The 18,761-nt window shown below is 34.7% G+C and overlaps 1 protein-coding gene across 1 annotated transcript in view; it reads right to left on the minus strand.

Annotated features, from left to right (window-relative positions):
- The window catches only part of LOC115890639 (nose resistant to fluoxetine protein 6-like), a 33,172-nt gene extending 17,048 nt beyond the window's left edge, over positions 1-16,124 (minus strand). Inside the window, exons 1-5 of the mRNA XM_030910934.1 lie at positions 16,041-16,124; positions 15,510-15,703; positions 11,689-11,858; positions 8,708-8,876; positions 2,768-2,961 (exon numbers count right to left, since the gene is read on the minus strand). Coding sequence (XP_030766794.1) covers positions 2,768-2,961; positions 8,708-8,876; positions 11,689-11,858; positions 15,510-15,703; positions 16,041-16,104 — 791 coding nt within the window. The 5' untranslated portion in view covers positions 16,105-16,124. The remainder of the gene's footprint in view (positions 1-2,767; positions 2,962-8,707; positions 8,877-11,688; positions 11,859-15,509; positions 15,704-16,040) is intronic.
- Between the last annotated feature and the right edge of the window lie 2,637 nt (positions 16,125-18,761).

An 18,761-nucleotide genomic window follows, 5' to 3' on the forward strand; every position in this document is an offset into this window, starting at 1 on the left:
AGCAAAGTAAAAAAATAAGGTACACAAACAAACAAACAAAAGATAATACAAAACATTATACAAATAATATTGTCAGTCTTATTGTTTAAAATAAACATTTATAAATGTTTACAATGTCAAAGAACAAAAAAATAAAAATAATATTCAAAAATATTTAGTTAGTTTATAGTAAATATCAATAACCTCTAAATAAATTTATTTCGATGTCATTAGCAAATATAGCAATAGCAAACATTAGACCAGTGTTTACAAGATCAAATTCGATTTTCAAAATATAATTCATTTACGGCGTAGAAAGCCTTGTCTAGTAAATAAGAGTTCATTGCTTTGCGAAATGAAAAAAATGATGTTATGGATTTGATTTCAAATGGCAGGTGATTGTGCATTTTTTTCGAGTTGTATAATATTGAATTTTTAACTACCTCTGAGCGTGTGGTAGGTAGATAAAGATCTTGCTCCGCGTTCCTGAGTGGATAAGTGTGAGATGGCCTTTCTTGAGAAACTGATACATGTTTACGTATTAGGCAAACGGATTCAAATATAAATAAGGAAGGAAGAGTCAATATTTTTAATTCTTTAAAAAACTCCCGGCAATGGGTTCTGCTGTTTAGGCCCAGTGAATATCGAACAGCTCTCTTCTGGAGCTTGAAAATGCGGTCAAATTGAGTCGCACAACACGTACCCCAGAATGGAAAGGCATACCTGGGGTGCGACTCAAAAAGTGCATAATAAACAGTTCTAGCCACTGACAAGTTAAGCTCCTTAGAAACAGACCTTAATACAAAACAGGCAGAGCTCAATTTTTTCGACGAAGCTTCGATATGTATGTCCCATTTCAGAGAATTGTCCACAACAAGCCCTAAGAATTTTACAGATTTTACGACGTTAATGGTGGTGTTGTTAAGTACAAATGGCTGCAGCGAGTTTTTATACGACAAAGCTTTAGTTTTAGAAATGTTGAGACTCAGGAGGTTCGAATCGCACCAAGATTTAATGGTGATTAAGTCATTTGATATAATCCTATGAAATGCCGTGATGTCCTTGTTGCTCCAAGTGAAGCTAGTGTCGTCCGCAAGAAGACATATTTTGCCACTGATGTTTATGTTAGCAATGTCGTTAATAAAAAGAAGAAACAAAATAGGGCCTAGTTCTGAGCCTTGTGGTACTCTACATTCTAGTGGCTTGCTAGGAGACAACGTGGTATCCACCCTCACAAGTTGACTTCTGTTGCTCAGATACGACTTAAACCATTCGAGAGATGATCCCCTGAACCCATAGTGCTGCAGTTTATTAATTAGGATCTTATGATTTACACAATCCAACGCCTTAGAAAAATCACAGAAAATTGTTGCTGTAGAATAATGGTTGTTTAGGCTGGAGTAAACTTTATTAAGCAGGGAAAACATAGCGTCATTTGTGGACTTGTTGCTTAGAAATCCAAATTGATGTTCAGTAAGTATTTTGTACTTAAACAGAAAAGATACCAGCCTTCCTTTAACCAACCTTTCTATGATCTTAGATAGCGTTGGAAGGAGTGCAATTGGGCGATAGAAGCTTCATCTTTGTCTCCTTTATGCAGAGGAATGATTATTGCCATCTTAAGACATTTTGGAAAAATATCATTTTGGAACGACATGTTTATTAAAGTTGTTAGGTGATTCAGAGTGCTTTCTGGCAGATTCGAAAACATTTTTAAAGTTAGCCCGTCGGTCCTAGAATAGGATTTATTTTTGATTGTTAATTGTACTGCAAAGCTCTTCTAAAACTACGGGCGAAAAAAATGCTTATTTTTGATAGGCCTAAGAGGAAAGGATTTTAACGCTAGACTGACGACCTTTTTTACGATGGCCCTAATATGTTTACATCTAAAGTCGATAAGAGCCATCAGTAGAAGTCCATATCAGTAGAAAAAAGGAACAGAATATGTCCCTTTTTGTCGGTCGCGCATACACAATGCTTTTTGTTGGAGCTAAAATGCCTAAGTCTGGACGCACCTTTAGGAACGATACAGTTTTTATCCTTTATTGATATAATGCTGAAAATCTCACTAGTTACATGTCTCACTCTACACATATTAAATTACATAGACGTAGGATGTAGAATATTCTGTTATGAAACGATTGATGGAATAGCAGGCATCGCGGATTTCAAAGACATGGAAATAACGACGTTATCGTATAGTCGGGGTTGGAGATTTTACTTACTCCATTTACCACACCAGTATTTATTAACGAAAAATCCAAGAATATTTTAAATGCATTATTTAATATTAGAACATTTAATAAGCTCATTATAGCAACTTCGCTTTTTAGTTAACTCGGATATTTTAACATTTCTGAAACTTAATTCTTTCTGAAACAATATTTTCTAATTGGTAAAACGTAAAAAATCGTTAGATCTGACAACTCTGTTGAAACTGGTCGTTCATCTGGCCGCAGCTATAAACGCAATACATCCGGCCAGCCAACGGCCAGGTCGTTGCGACCTGGTCGTCAGTGAGTTAGAACCCGAAGGACGGACAACAGATCGACCACAAAAATTTCAGCATGGTACCCACTAGAAATTAAGAGACCTAGAGTAAGACCAAACCTGAGATAGGACCATGAAGTAAATTAGCGGGATAACTTGGGCATAGCCAACAATAGACAACAAAGTACAAAAAGAGTACCTAAACATGTGAGAGAAGCTACACCAAAATTGGAAATGGTTGAATAAGCTGAGAATGGTGATTATAATGATTTGCAGAAATCTTACACAAGTTACTTACTCAGGGTATTGTCTGTATAAAATATCGTATTTCCTAATATAGGCCACGATTCCAGGTACAATAAGACCGATTCCCAAAACAACACCAAATATATGCAGTACTCTATCTGGATATTTGTGTATTATGAACAGTACCACCATAGCTAGTATGAAGATTTGCATGTCAGCCGATAAGTACCAACTATGCTGCATACACTGAAACAAATAAATACAAATTAACATTAACAAATATCTATATATATTTTCCTTTACTTCTTAATTATTAAAACTTGGTTATATGCTCAAATAGATCAATAGTTTGTCCATTCTCAAAAGTCTATCTCTAAAATACCTTGTCGTTTTCTACATTACCTATTTGCCATTTTTACAAGAACACTTACAAATAATATCTTTTATAATTACACAGGCCGACATGATTTTTGTAACACGAGTCAGTTGCAGAATTTCTTCATAAAAATATGCTTCTAATAACAGAAAAAATACTCCTGAAGCTCCTACACGTACCACTTTTCAGTTGCCTAATTACGCCTCTTTTTTGCAGGTAGTCAATTTTATAGATGTCAGGTATTAAGTCTAGGTAGATTCGTTTACATACAGGTAAATTTTATGATGGGATGATTGAAAGGGACGCATTTTGTGCACTATAATATATTGTGAAAACATAAGAGAGTTCAGTTTTCAGTTGATTTTCGACGTGAGTTGTTCTATGCGTGTAGATAAATAGTACGAAAATGTCAAGTCAAACGCGCCGCAGTTGTAAAGTGTCTCCTGATCGATTTTGTTACATTTGTGGAGAATTTATGGTGCAATCACAAGCCAGACCATTTTCTGAAAAATGTGAAGAAAGCCTACTTCAAGTATTTTGGAGTTTTGGTTGGAGATCAAGACAAGCAGTGGGCTCCTCATGTGTGCTGCGTTACTTGTAGCGTGTCGCTTGTGCAGTGGATGAAAGGGAAGAGGAAAAAAATGCCATTTGCGGTTCCAATGGTATGGCGAGAACCAACTAACCATTTTGACGATTGCTATTTTTGCCTGACGAAAACTGAAGGTTTTTCCAAAAACAAAAGCACAAGATCAGTATCCCAATTTGCCGTCTGCCATACGACCTGTTCTTCATGGTGCAGATCTCCCAGTGCCGATCGCGCCCTTAGACTGGCAAGGTATTGTTTTTGGAAGATAAGGAAGATATTGAATCAAACAGCTCTGGAGACCAGTGTACTGATCCTACCTTTACCCCAGAGGGCGGTTCCGACAAGCCACATTTGATTGTTCAAAGCGAGTTGAATGACTTAGTGCGTGACTTGGGGTTATCAAAGCAGCAGTCAGAACTTCTTGGATCCCGGCTTAAGGAATGGAATCTGTTAGCCAATGAAACAAAAATCACCACTTTTAGAAAAAGAAATGCTCCGTTCTCTGCATTCTACAGTATGGAGGATTCGTTGTGTGCATGTACTGATATCGATGGCTTAATGCAGGAACTTTCTATAGAACATTCTCCCTGTGAGTGGCGCTTATTCATAGATTCGTCGAAATATAGCCTAAAAGCTGTGTTATTGCATAACGGAAATTTAAAACCCTCTATACCAGTTGCCCATTCAGTGACAATGAAGGAAACTTATGAAAATATGCGCATGCTTTTAGATAGAATCAACTACAACAGGTATAAATGGCAGATATGTGGGGACTTGAAAGTTATAGGAATTTTAGTGGGACTTCAGGGAGGATTTACAAAATATTGCTGTTTTCTTTGTTTGTGGGACAGTCGTGCAGTAAATCATCATTATGTACAGAAAATTTGGCCAGAAAGAAGTGAATTTCAACCGGGTTCCCAAAATGTCAAGTATATCCCTCTTGTAGACCCCAAAGACGTCCTCCTGCCTCCTCTTCATATCAAACTTGGCCTCATGAAAAACTTCGTGAAAGCTATGAATAAAGAAGGTGATGGATTTAAATACCTAAGGCAAGTCTTTCCCCAGTTGAGTGATGCCAAATTGAAAGAGGGTATTTTTATTGGACCACAAATCAGGAAATTGTTGGACGACACAAATTTCACAGACACGCTTACCAGGCAGGAACTCAGAGCATGGACCTCATTTGTTAGTGTAGTGAGGGATTTTGGGGAAACAATAAGGATGCGAACTACGAACAATTGGTTAATGAGCTTTTTAGATGCTTATAAATCGCTTGGTGCCCAGATGTCTTAAAAATTCACTTTCTCCATTCTCATTTGTCATTTTCCCTGAAAATATGGGTGCTGTCAGTGATGAGCAAGGTGAGAGATTCCATCAAGACATAAGGACAATGGAAATTCGTTATCAAGGACGATGGGATCCAGCCATGATGGGTGATTACTGTTGGTTTTGAAGAGAGAAGACGCGGTCCCTCATAAAAGGAAAAAGTAAAAGTTTTGTTTATGTTTTGATCTCGTTTCGATTGTTTTTGTACTTTTTAGGTATAAGTAATGTTTGAGGAGTGTAAACTATAAAATATAATCGGTATATAGGCTTAAGAAGTTCTTAAATCATGTTTTGAATAGCTATCTTAATATATTGAATATTGTAATATTGAATGATGTTTTATTAATGTAACAAAAAAACCTTACGTGTTACGACTTTTTTTTTGCCACTTTCGTGATTAGATAGGTTCATTCTACCACAATATCCTATTGAGCTTTATGTTACATCGAAAAATTTTTTTTTTGTCGGCTTGTGTTACCATAGGTATATGATAAAAAGTGAAACTTTTTACTATTTCATATTTTAGTAGAAAAAATAGGAATTTAGGAAAAATTTTTGGTTATAAGAAATTGACTTAAAATCTATATATCATACAGGGTGCTACAAATTCGAGGTATGAGCATTGGTATCTCGGTAACCGTAATAGATACGAACATGGTCAAAGTTGCGCTTTAGGATGTTTACCAAGATGCCATCAAAAAAGTTTTAAAAATTTCAAGGATTGCTGAGTTTTTTGGAAAAAACATATTTTTTTTGAAAATCAATTTTATTTTTTCCTGTCGTTACTTTTTAGAAAATCGAAAAACCAATTGCACGTCCTCATAGCCACTTTATTAGGGCTATCTGACGGTATTTTTAGATTTTCAAATTAGCTGATAATTTGTGAGATACAGAGGCCAACTTAATTTTTTTAAATACGGACCTGCATTTTTTATTTCAGATTTTGAAAGAACTCGATCTCCTGAGTGCAATGATATGCCACACTTGATACTTTTTTTTTGTTTTGGGTACCTTAATAATAACAAAACTATTTAATTGTTATTTAAAATAATTTCAAATCCGGCTCTGGTTTTTTAATTTATTTAATCAGATTATATTCATCGCAACAATATTGATCAGCGCCAATTAACATTGAATAAGGAAAATCAATAAAAATTGTTTTGGACATTTGAAATCAATACATTTCAACATTAAGAGTACAAAAACAATTAACGAGTAATACAAAACAATTAAAGAGTACAAAATGCATTCGGAAGTATAAGAAGGAGATCTGTTCAAAGAGCTATAAATAAGATTAAACGAAAAACAAATGTGTGCATTATGGAGGGTGGTAACCCTTTCGAAAATGCAGAGCATTAGAAACTGGTTTGTAGAAGTTGATTTATTTATAATATATACGATTAATATTATGCATATTATTAGATCGTACACTGAGATTTCAAATTCACAATAAAAAAAGTTAAAAATAATAGATATCTTTAAATTGCTGACCTGGATATTAATTATTTGAATCTTTCAATTGGCATGATTTTCCTTATTCAATGTTAATTAGAGCTAATCAATATTGTTGTGCTGAATATAATCAGATAAATACAAACCAGAGTCGGAGTTGCTCCCTAAAACCACCAGTGCTAGGAGAAACGGAGATTTCATTTGCCAAAGAAACAAAGTATCTTAGGATATTTTTTGATCAAAGGCTTACATGGAATATTCACATATCGAAAGCAACACAGAGGGCTGCCATCTCTTTAGGTAGGTGCAGAAGGATGTGTGGAAAAAACTGGGGACTTAACCCTAAAATGACTCTTTGGCTATACACAAGAGTAGTAAGACCCATGATAACCTACGGGTCGGTGGCGTGGTGGACAAAGACATCGCAAGTGGGTGCGGTAAGGTTGTTAAGTTCCACACAAAGGCTTGCGTGCCTGTGTGTAACTGGGGCCATAAAAACCACTCCTACAAATGCGATGGAAGTCTTGTTGAACTTACCACCACTACATATTTTCATACAAGGCGAAGCCAGATCTGTCATGCACAGGTTAATTCAGGGTCAGCAGCATATAAGCCAAACGCATAGTGCTGCTAACCAGAAGCTAATCGAAGAGCTAAAAGCAGACAAAGTATTGGGATTACTAGTTGATGCAACAGCTACTAGATATAGCTTCAACAACAAATTTAATATAACCATACCAGGAAGGGAAGACTGGAGTAAAGGTGTACCCATTCAAGCTGAGGCAACCTGGTATACAGACGGCTCAAAAACGTCAGAAGGCGTAGGAGCTGGGATAGTAGGGCCGAAACAAGGGACATCCTTCCACGTAAGCCTATCCAAGGAAGTTACAATTGTCCAGGCAGAAATAACGGCAATCCACTATTGTGTAGAAGAAATAATAAGGCAACAAAGAACAAATCGTTCTGTGGCCATCTTCACAGACAGCCAAGCGGCGCTAAAGGCACTCAGCTCCGCGGAGGTCAATTCTAGACTAGTGTTGGACTGTGTGCGTGCTCTGAATACTTTGGGCGAAAGTAGCACTGTTACGTTGGCCTGGGTTCCAGGTCACGAGGGTCACAAGGGTAACGAAAAGGCAGATGAAAGAGCCAAGCAAGGCTCATCAATGCCATTCATAGGCCCAGAACCCTTCTGCGGCGTTGCAAAGGCGGTCACGAGAATGGCCACGGAACGATGGGTGGCCAACAAATCTGGTGGAGAAACTCACTAGTATGAAAAGGTTCATTGTAGAACATTCGCCAAAATTCACGGTAGATTTGATAAGCAAGGACAGAAAGACAGTCAGAGCAGTAGTAGGTCTACTAACAGGGCATTGTAAGCCAAATAGGCATCTAAAGCTAAAAGGATTGACAGACAAAGTCATGTGCAGGTTCTATCAATCTGAAGAAGAAACGTCAGAACACATTTTATGTCGTTGTGACAGCCTGGCAAATGTGCGGTTCCTGGGTATTAGGCAATGATGTCATTGCCATGGAGCTACATGGAGGGCCCGTCTCCAAGTTACAACTTGTAAAAGGGATAGGACTGAGAATGTAATCTAAGGATCAGTAGAGGACCACAATAGATCTGAGAAGGTCGAAGTGGATCAGGCCGAAAGCCACCTCTAAGATTCTAATCTATTGTTGTGCTGAATATAATCAGATAAAATACATTAAAAAACCAGAGTCGGAGTTCAAATTATTTTAAATAACAGTTAAATAGTTTTGTTACTGTTAAAGTACCCAAAACAAAAAATTAAGTGTGGCATTTCATTGTACTCAGGAGAAAAAATGCAGGTCCGTATTTAAAAATTAAGTTGGCCTCTGTATTTTACAAATTATCAGTTAATTTGGTGCAAATTTAAAATACCGATAGATCTGATAAAGTGGCTATGAAAATCGCAATTAGTTTTTTTGATTTTCTAAAAAGTAACGACGGAAAAATAAAATTGATTTTCAAAAAAAACTGTTTTTTTCCAAAAACTCAGCAAACCTTGAAATTTTGAAACTTTTGATGGCATCTTGGTGAACATTCTAGAGCGCAACTTGCTCCAATTTAACCATCTTCGTATCTATTACGGTTTCCGAGATACCAATGCTCGTACCTCAAATTTGTAGCACCAGACAGAATATACTTAGAAAGAACGGAAACTAAGAATTAAAAAAATTAAAAATTACCATAATGTAACATTAGTCAAAAGGTGGAAGGAACTTACTATTTCAGGTAAATTCACGTGATTGTTCACTAGTAAAATATTTGCCCACCAATTATTTCGACAATTTCTGTATTCATGACCCACAAACTCATCCCAATACGGCCCATTAAATGTATGAACTAACCATGTGCTGTGAAGGGCCATCACTACGAACATCGCAGGAACAATTCTAAAAAATCAAAATTACTATTTAAACCATCCAGAATAAAATAAAAACAACAAAAAAAAAAAAAACTTTTACTTTTACATTGATGCTGCAGTTGCTAACCATGTTATCACGATTATAAACCAGCGCCACCCACAAGTTGAGCGTTTATATACTCGTTCAGTGGGCACCGAGTGAGCGTGGCAAAATCTAGCCAACCGAGTCAGAGCCAACTGAGCGTAACAGTTAGATTTCCACCACTAGAGTAGTAGGAACAAAGAACTTGAAGGAATTGGACCGTTGACACTGTTCATACTATTTTTACATTTATTAATTCTGATGCTTTCAGACAAATATGTTTGTGGTTATCAATTCAAAATTTGTTAAGAAAATGTCCATTTTGAATAATAAGTTTAAAAAATTAAAAAGCTCTAAAAACAAACATGTTTTCCAAAGAGACATAAACATAGTAGAAAATCTTTCTTCGCAGACTTTTGATAAACAAGAGCTCAGTTTATTAAACAAAGGTTTAAAGTACGCATTGCCCAACTCTGGTAGCGTTTGGAGGAAATTGTCGTTGGTGTTGAAACTGCTATTCGGTACTTGCCCGAGGCTTCTAAAGTATTTACAAGAGAGGCTTGTAGAAATCAGTTATCAAAAATATCGTTTCCAAGTAATTCATTAAAATCTAACAAAGAGCACAATATTGTCAAGTGTTTGCGTAACAAAGATTGTTTCTATCTAAAAGCTGATAAGGGAAATAAGGTTGTTATATTAGATAAAAAAGACTATTACGATAAGGTTAACAACTTAATCGATAATGGCCCCTACATAAATTATTATTAAAAATTAATTATTATTATTAATTATATTATTATTAATTATATTATTAAAAAAACTCTAAAAGAATGTAACACCCTTATTGATCTTTCTTTAAAGAGGAAATTGCAAGTATCCAATAAAATTAGTTTGTAAAAAATACTTATTTTAAAAAAAAATTCATAAACCGGACAAGTCTATGCGCCCAGTTGTTTCGGCTGTAGGTTCTCCGACTTATAATTTGGCAAAATGGTTATCAAGGAAGTTCGAAAATTTACCTAACCATGAACCTTTCAGTTAAAATAATATTGAATTCATTAACAAAATTAAAGATATACACATTGCATGAAGGTGAAATTTTGGTCTCCTTTAATGTATCTTCGTTGTTCCAAGTGTTCCAATTCCACATACTTTAGGCTACTTAAAGGAATTACTGAACGCAAATGGTCCCGACAACAAAACTGTGATGGAATATATTGAGCTTACATCATTATGTATGAAACAAAATTGTTTTCAATTTAATAACAACTTTTTGAACAGCGGGAAGTACAGCAATGGGTAATCCATTGCCTCCATTTTTGGCTAATTTATTCATGAGCAGGTTTGAAGTGGAGGCTAAGAATCAGTATGAGTATTTTCCAAGAGTATGGTTTAGGTATGTGGATGATATTTTTGCTGTTTTTGACACACATTCAGACACCATAGATAATTTTATTCTAAGTTAAATAATCGTTTTCCTTCCATTAAATTTTCACATGAAATTGAGAACAACGACAGATTACCATTTCTAGATGTATTAGTTATTAGAAATACTAATAATTGCCTGAAATTTGATATCTAGGAAAAATACGACCACATGCAGATATATTCCTAATGAATCACATCATAGTGTTGAACATAAATGGCTAGTTTAAATTTTAGTTCGTAGATTACTTAGTTTCCTACTTTCCAAATCAGAAAGATATGAAACAGAAAGAGATTACATTAGGAATGTAGCTGAGTGTAATGGATATTCTCCTTCACTAGTTGATAAATTAATTAGAAAACGGTATAGGTTAATGATTTCTGAAAATTCGACTTTTCAAATGGAGAAAGACACGTCTAAATATTTTTCGATACTGCTTGATAGAGAGGTATCCCGTGGTCTAAAAGGAATTTTTAGAATGTCAATTATAAACTTGGTGTATAGTGCTAATAATAAATTACAACAATTATTAGGTAATCCAAAAGATAAACACCTCCACTGGAAAGGTCGGGTATTTATGAAATTTTGTAAAGATTGTAATCAGAAATATATACGCAAACTAGAAGATCAATATTAACTAGATTTAAAGAACATTTAGCTCAGATAAGATATGGTAGACTGGATAAATCTTGCGTTGCCGAAACATATTGTTGATAAAAAAAACAAATAAAAAAAATCTTAATAATTTAAAATTAATTAAACAAGTCTCAAATTACAGGCAATTAGATGCATATGAAAGCATCAGAATTAATAAATGTAAAGATAGTATGAACAGAGTCAACGGTCCAATTCCTTCAAGTTATTTCAACAAACGCTCAACTTGTAGATTGTACTTTAGTTTATAATCATCTGCTGATTATGCTAACATGGTTAGCGAAACGCGCGTCCAGTGTAAAAGTAAAAGTGTTTTGGTGTATTGTGGTGATTTAGTGTTTTTATTTTGCTGTGTAACACCAAAGGTTCCAACCCTCAACTGTAACCATCCAGAATGTTAAAATTTTCAAAAAATGTAGTATTTAAATATTTGGTCTTAAAAATTTAGTATTTGATTGTTATTCCATGTTCCAGGCCATATAAATCATTTTTATAATCACTGACAAATAATATGTAAGACAACTCAACTCTGTTACCTATTTTTAATACTAAAGAATATTCAATAATTGACAATGTATTTTTTTGAATGGGACCTACCAAACTGGACAAGAGTACTTGAGCATTTACAGCTTAAAAGTCTGGAGTAACAATCGCATAACTACAAATAGTTGTATTCACCTGATATATCTAAGAAATATGGCCCACGGGAAGAATGAGTTTGACAAAGTTTTTTTCTTCAATTTCATGTCGAAAAAGTTGTACGCTGTCAAAAATCCGGATATAACAAAAAACGATTGTACTATGTACCAACCGTTGGCCACCATCATGTTCAAGAATTTTTTCGTCATCTGAAAACATAAAGTTTAGAAAAGACTTCAAATATTATTTTGCTTCAAACAACTAATGGAAATATTTTTTTACTAAGTTTATTTTACAACACGGTAACAAGCAGGTTTTAGAAGCTGGTTAAGCACGATTATCACATGCATTAATTAAGAGAAACCATCAAATTCAACAAAAGAAGAATATGAACCTCCCACCTGAAGATGATAGAATTTGGAGAAGGCTTAATTCAATATCCCCATAACAATTAAAAGCCCGAAAACAATAATAAAAACAATAAAGCCCAGCATTAGACATCATCATCGTCTTTCCAGCTCCATTTATTGACATGCTTTATATAGAAATTCTCGCCAATACATACAAAGAAACCAAAGCAAGTTTAAAGATATATAAAACGTGGTTCTAACTAGCAAAGTTAATGACAGGGTGTCATGATATATCCCCAAAGCAGTTTACAGCAACACTAGAAGAAATCTTCCATCAACTGGACTAGGAATAAGCAGGGACTACAACAAAGGAATGAAAATAGATGGAGAATATCTAACCATCTAAAATTCGCATAGTTATAATTGCCAATAGTCCTAATTGCCAATAGTCTTGAAGAACTACACAAATAAATTAACGAATTAAATACAGCCAGCAATAAAGTAGGTCTCAAAATGAATTTAGCAAAAACTAAAGTAATGTACAATGAATTAGTAGAGAGAAAAGACATTCCAATAAATAACACAGCACTGGAAATAGTAGAAGAATATATATATTTGGAATATAGATATCTATAAAATGCTCTCTCCAATGAATTCCAAATGTGAATTCCCAATCCCCATGTCGGTAATCAGCAAGAAATATGGCCTGACGTATTAGGAAAACGTAAATAACAATGGTGAACGCTTACTAACACCATGCACAATCTTTGCATCACTAATACATGGTTCAAGCTGAAAGACAACTTTAAAGGTACCTGGAAACATCCCAGATCAGTGGCGGATAGAGAGGGGGGGCCATGGGGCCCGGTCCCCCCCCCTAAAACCTGTAAGTTGGGTTAAATATTAGCCTTTAAAAATTACATCCTAAAAGGCATATTTTACATTATTTTTGATTTGCCCCCCCCCTAAAATAAATTTCTGTATCCGCCCCTGTCCCAGATCAGGCCACTGGCCTGATCTGGGACATATATATTTGGCTCAACTAATAGACAGCTTGGGATCTCTCTATATATATATATATATATATATATATATATATATATATATATATATATATATATATATATATATATATATATATATATATATATATATATATATATATATATATATATATATATATATATATATATATATATATATATATATATATATATATATATATATATATATATATATATATATATATATATATATATATATATTAACCGGTTTAAAACGTCCTACGTCTTCCGATGCCATCCCTCCATGCCTGTCTGTCTCTCCATGCACCGTCTCCGAGAGATCTTTCCTCCACGTGTCAATCCCTTCCTGTCAACTTCTTCTGGGTCTACCCGGTTTCTTCTTCTTGCAGGTTTCCAGTTTATAATTTACTTTGGGATTCTTATTTCTGCTATTCTTTGGACATGCCCGTACCATATGAGTTGACTGTTCTTTATGTCGTCCACTATCGTATGTTTAATTTCCATAATCTCTCTTATGCGTTCAATAGTTATTCGCTCGAGTCATGATTTGCCTGCTGATCTTCTCCTCCAAAAATCCATCTCTGTAGCTTCCAGCATTCGTTTTGTTGTTTCCTTAATGGGCCACACTTCACAGCTGCACGTGGTTATACTCTTTATGATGGAATTCAATAGTATCCCATTCAATACCGTGATAGCATTCCTTCCAAGTTGGTTTCGTTCTTTAATTGCTGCATCCAACAGTCCATCATTTGTGATTTCCCTAATACCCAAATATTTGCATTTTGTGCAGCACTTAATTTTTTTCCCTTCTAGTATTAGATCTTGTTTTTCTCCTCCGATAATATATATTCTGTTTGTTGTAGTATTGATCTCGAGTCCCCATTTCTGATATTCTTCTATAAGCTACGTGTCATATAATTTACGTCATCGTAATCTTGTGCTATGTTCACCTGATCGTCCGCGAGGCAAAGTGTGTAGAGCATCCCCTATGGGTACTCCCTTATTTCTACATTTTTGCTTCTAACCTTTGAGAACTTGATCGAGATATATCTTGAACAATGTTGGTGATATACAGCACCCTTGTTTCAGACTCAGTCCCATTAAATCCTGTTAACTTTTTGCCGACTTTTATTCTTCTAGTTTTTGTTTGTTTATATAACGATTTTACTGCTTTTATATTAGCTCTACATTTATTGGTTTTTTCCATAGCTTCCCAAAGTCTCACAAGGGGAACGCTGTCGTATGCCTTCTGCAGGTCCACGAACACAAGATGTAGCTCTTGGTTTAGATTGCTCTTTTTACTTATTACTTGAGTGACTGTAAATAAGTGGTCCACCGTCGATCTTCCGGCTCTAAATCCTGCTTGTTCTTCGGCTTCTATTTCTTGGTATTCGTTTTCGATCCTATTTCTCGCAATTTTTCCATATTCTACCCACGGTGGCTGTTACTGATATTCGCCTCTAGTTTTCGCACTTAGTAAGATCTCCCTTTTGAAGATAGTTGATAGGTAAGCCTCATTCCATTCTTGTGGCACATCCGTTCCGTTTATGCAGTCCTGGAGTATTTTCCTTAAGTGTTCGTACAGTTTTTCGGTCCTGATTTAATTAACTCTGCCGGTATATTTCCCGGTCCAGGTGCTTTACGATTTTTTAGCGAGGTACATGCCTTAATTACTCCGTCCATTGATATTCTAATCGGGGATCCCATTGTTCTTATATTTGTCGTCACGTCAGGACAGTCCATAAATTCGACTCTATTTTCCGTCATAAGATTTTCCATGTATTATTCCCATTTTTGTGGTGTAATCGGGGACATGATTTCTTTGCCTTTTGCCTTTCTGACATTTTTATAAATTTCCAACTTTCTGTGCTTCTTCTACCTCCTATATATGTGGTTAGTTGATTACACTTCTTTTCCCATATCAGATTTTTCTTCTGTCATATTTCGTACTTAGCTGGGCTTTTTATATATTAGTTTGTCTTCGATCTTCTTGGTGCTCAAGTATTTTGTATATTTGCGTCTTTTATCCTCTCTATAATAGATCCTGTATAACTTGGAATCACTACCAGAAATTAGCAAAATAATTAAGATAGCATGGAGTACTTATGGAAGAAACTCAGCATTAAGAGAAGAAGCATTAAGAACTAAGAGACCTAGAAAAAGAAGAAACCTAAGATAGATAGATATTAAGAAAATAATAGGGATAACTTGGGCCTGCATAGTCAAAGTAAATAGACAAACAATTCAATTACAAACAGAGTATCTAAATATGTGATGGAGGTTACACTATAATTGGAAAGTAGTAAGTAATTAGTGAGGAAGTCTAGAGACGAGATCTGGATCTGGAGACGATCCCAAAATGAATAAAAATACCAAACATCTAACTATAGTTCTTTTGTAAATCAAAACATAAGATCTGAAAAACGCTACAAAGGCATATGATTCCGTTGATTAAATAGTTTCATTAAAACATGTTTATTCTTACGTCTTCTGTGTAACGTGTGTTAGATATTGGTCCAGAAAATATGCCCAGTAGTGTATGAGACATAACTATACAAAACATTGTATAGAATCTCATTCCTTGCAAAGGTCGTAGCTTTATGTGGTCGGGACTTGTGGGTATCGACATCAGTCTTTTCCAATTTTTGTAGAAAGAGAAAGCTTCCAATATTTTCCCCACTAAAAAATAAAATTAATTAATTTAATTATGATCAGTTTTAGTAAAATTACGAAAATCTGTTAATTTTTTTTGCAAATTTTTGAAAAAAATTGACAGTTTTAGCAAAACATAATTTCTTCGAAATCCAGAAAAGATCCAGTGATTCTCAAAATCTTCAAAGTAAAACAACTCGGTTATTTTGGACTTATTTAAGACTCGCCTTGTATACTAAAACATTAATTTTCTGACATCATACATTTTTAATAAGGATAACCATGGGATAATCTCTTAAAGTTTTTTAAATTTGATTTAAAAAACACTCTGTATATTTTGAAAATTAACAATATTTATACTTACCAGTTGAAATTTTCTTCAAAGATGAATTTCTCAATACCATTCTTTCATAGAATGAGGCAAACATAACAAACAGTACATAGAGTGTCAAAAGAGCACTAAAAGTAAAATCTTATATTGTACTGGTTGGATAAATTTATACAAAAATAGATTTTAGTTTAAAGGCGATGCATATGAATATCTACAGGGTGTCCCAGAAATAAGTGCAGTGTATTTGTTGGTGAGGTAGATCTCGATATTAAAACATATTTTCTCTTATCGTTTTTCAAATAAGTCGAAAATAACGGATTTATTTAACTTTGAAAATTTCCAAAAATGATTTTTTGTTAAAATTTTTTTTGTTTGTTTTTTTTTCTGGATTCTCTTTCTTGCAAATTTAATTCCATTATACCTATGTTGCCATTATCAAGAAATTAGTTTTATTTTTAAAAAATAATAATTTCTTAATAAATTAGTTTTTATTTAAAAATAATACTTCCAAAAAAAAAAAATTCAAATAAATTTCGAATTTTCCTTTGATAATATGGCAACATAAATAGTAAACTAAATTCACAAAAAGAAAACGCCAGTGGTTTTCAAAATGTAAAGTAAAATAACTCGATTATTTTGAACTTATTTACGGTAAAGAGAAAATAAGCTTATTTTATCGAGACAGCTCTGGAAATATTTGCACAAGTATTTAAGACTCACCCTGTATAGACAATTAAAATGTAAATTAAAAAACAGAATACATATTAGAAAAAATATGTTAATATTCTTACACAAACCATCATATACATCAGTTAAGTATTTAGATTTTGGATCCTTGACAGTTTAGAGCATTTTCCCAGAAAATCCCGAAGGAAGCATTTTCCGCCTGTAACAGTTCTGGATAGCTTCTGCTGTGGTACGAGCTGTTTTGTAGTCATCCTGACAACTTGTTGGTACACATATTCCATGACGCAAATTTCTGTGGTTGTAGTTTTGAGGACTGGAGCTGACATTCTGTAAACACAATACTTTCATATAAAAATAAATGGTCATCAGGCGAAAATATAATTCAACAATCCATTTCAATTTGGGTTATTTTATATTAGCTAAGTATTTATTGAAATGGCTTAGGATATTAATAGCTTATTGTATATGCTTATGGCTTTATGTATATACAGAGTGGCCCATCGGAAACGTTCCGCAAGGCATAACAGGCAGAGTAATTTTTTTTCAGAAAATTCAAAAAACACGTCGATTTTGTATGTGAGGGGGACAAATTTTGTCCCAGAAACATTGCAAATCATAACTCTAAGCGGGGGTGTCATCCCCCAGTTGTTTTCAAATGGGAAGAGGCCGCGGTACCGTAATGAAAAGGGCTTTCAATTCTCTATACTTTCCCGCTTCGTTTTTGAAAATCGGTCGAGTCATTGAGAAAATATGAAGGATTGAAATTTGAAAAGTAAATGATTTATCAGAGCAAATAATAAGGATAAATTCCTTCGACCAATTTGGTGGTTGTTTTTCTTTATTATTTAGATGTTATACGCATTTTTTCACTTGCCACAATGCTGCTGGACGATCAGGTGCGGTAGTAGCTAGATAGCTGTTCTGTGACTTGTGTTCTTCTCAATATTGTTTAACTTTTTGAATAATTATGTACCAATATGCAGAAAAAGTGGAAATGAGTTCCACCCGTACAAAATTCAGTTGGTTCAAGAACTCAATGAAGACGATTTTGACCGTCGCTTGCAATTTTGCGAAACTATGAGTGAACGAGTGGCAAATGATAATAGTTTCCTATTTAATGTGTGTTTTTCGGATAAATGTACTTTCTTTTGAACGGTGTAGTTAATCGGCATAACTGTCGGTACTGGGCTGGGCTGAGGACAACCCCAGGGTTTTTCACGAGGTGCAAAGGGTTTACAGAACCCTCAGAAATTGAAAGTGCGGGCTGGTATTTTTGGAATTTCTATTGTGGGGCCTTTTTTTTCTCCCTAGAAATATAACAGGTGATATGTACTTGGATTTACTGCAAAATACCATCGACCCAGCCCTAACTGACATCATAGAGAACAGTCCAGGATACGTTGAAGCCGAACTAATATTTCAACAAGACGGTGCACCTCCACATCACTTTCAAAATGTGCGTAATTATTTAAATAATAACTTCCCCGGTCGGTGGATAGGACGAAGGGTGCAATTGAGTGGCCTCCCCTGTCACCCGACTTGACTCCTTAAGACTTTCTTCTATGGGGACACATAAAAAGTAAAGTGTACAGCACTCCACCCGCCTCATTAGAAGACCTGCGAAGACGAATTATTGATTTTGGTCGCGAAGTGACACCGCAAGTTCTTCAGAATGTTCAAGAACGGTTTGAAAATAATTTGTATTACTGTATGGAGGTTGACGGGCCACATTTTCAGCATTTGCTTCATTAATAAGGTAAGTTTTTTTAATTAACCACCATGTTTGCAAAAAGTACTTTTCAAATTTCAATCTCATATTTTCAAAATGACTCGACCGATTTTTAAAAACGAAGCGGGGAATATAGAAAATAGAAAGTCCTTTTCATTGCGGCCAATCGACTCTTCCCAGTTGAAAATGTTGGGGATGTACACCCCTGCTTAGAGGAAGTTAAAGATTTTAAAATTTTGCGTCAAAAGTTGCCCCCCTCAAACAAATTGACGTGTTTTGGATTTTTGAATAAAAAATATACCTTTGGCCGTTGTTTTGCGGAACGTTTTCGATGGGCC

The sequence above is a fragment of the Sitophilus oryzae genome, unplaced genomic scaffold, assembly GCF_002938485.1.
Source record: "Sitophilus oryzae breed Bouriz unplaced genomic scaffold, Soryzae_2.0 scaffold_907_pilon_pilon, whole genome shotgun sequence".
In the NCBI taxonomy this organism is placed as follows: domain Eukaryota; kingdom Metazoa; phylum Arthropoda; class Insecta; order Coleoptera; family Curculionidae; genus Sitophilus; species Sitophilus oryzae.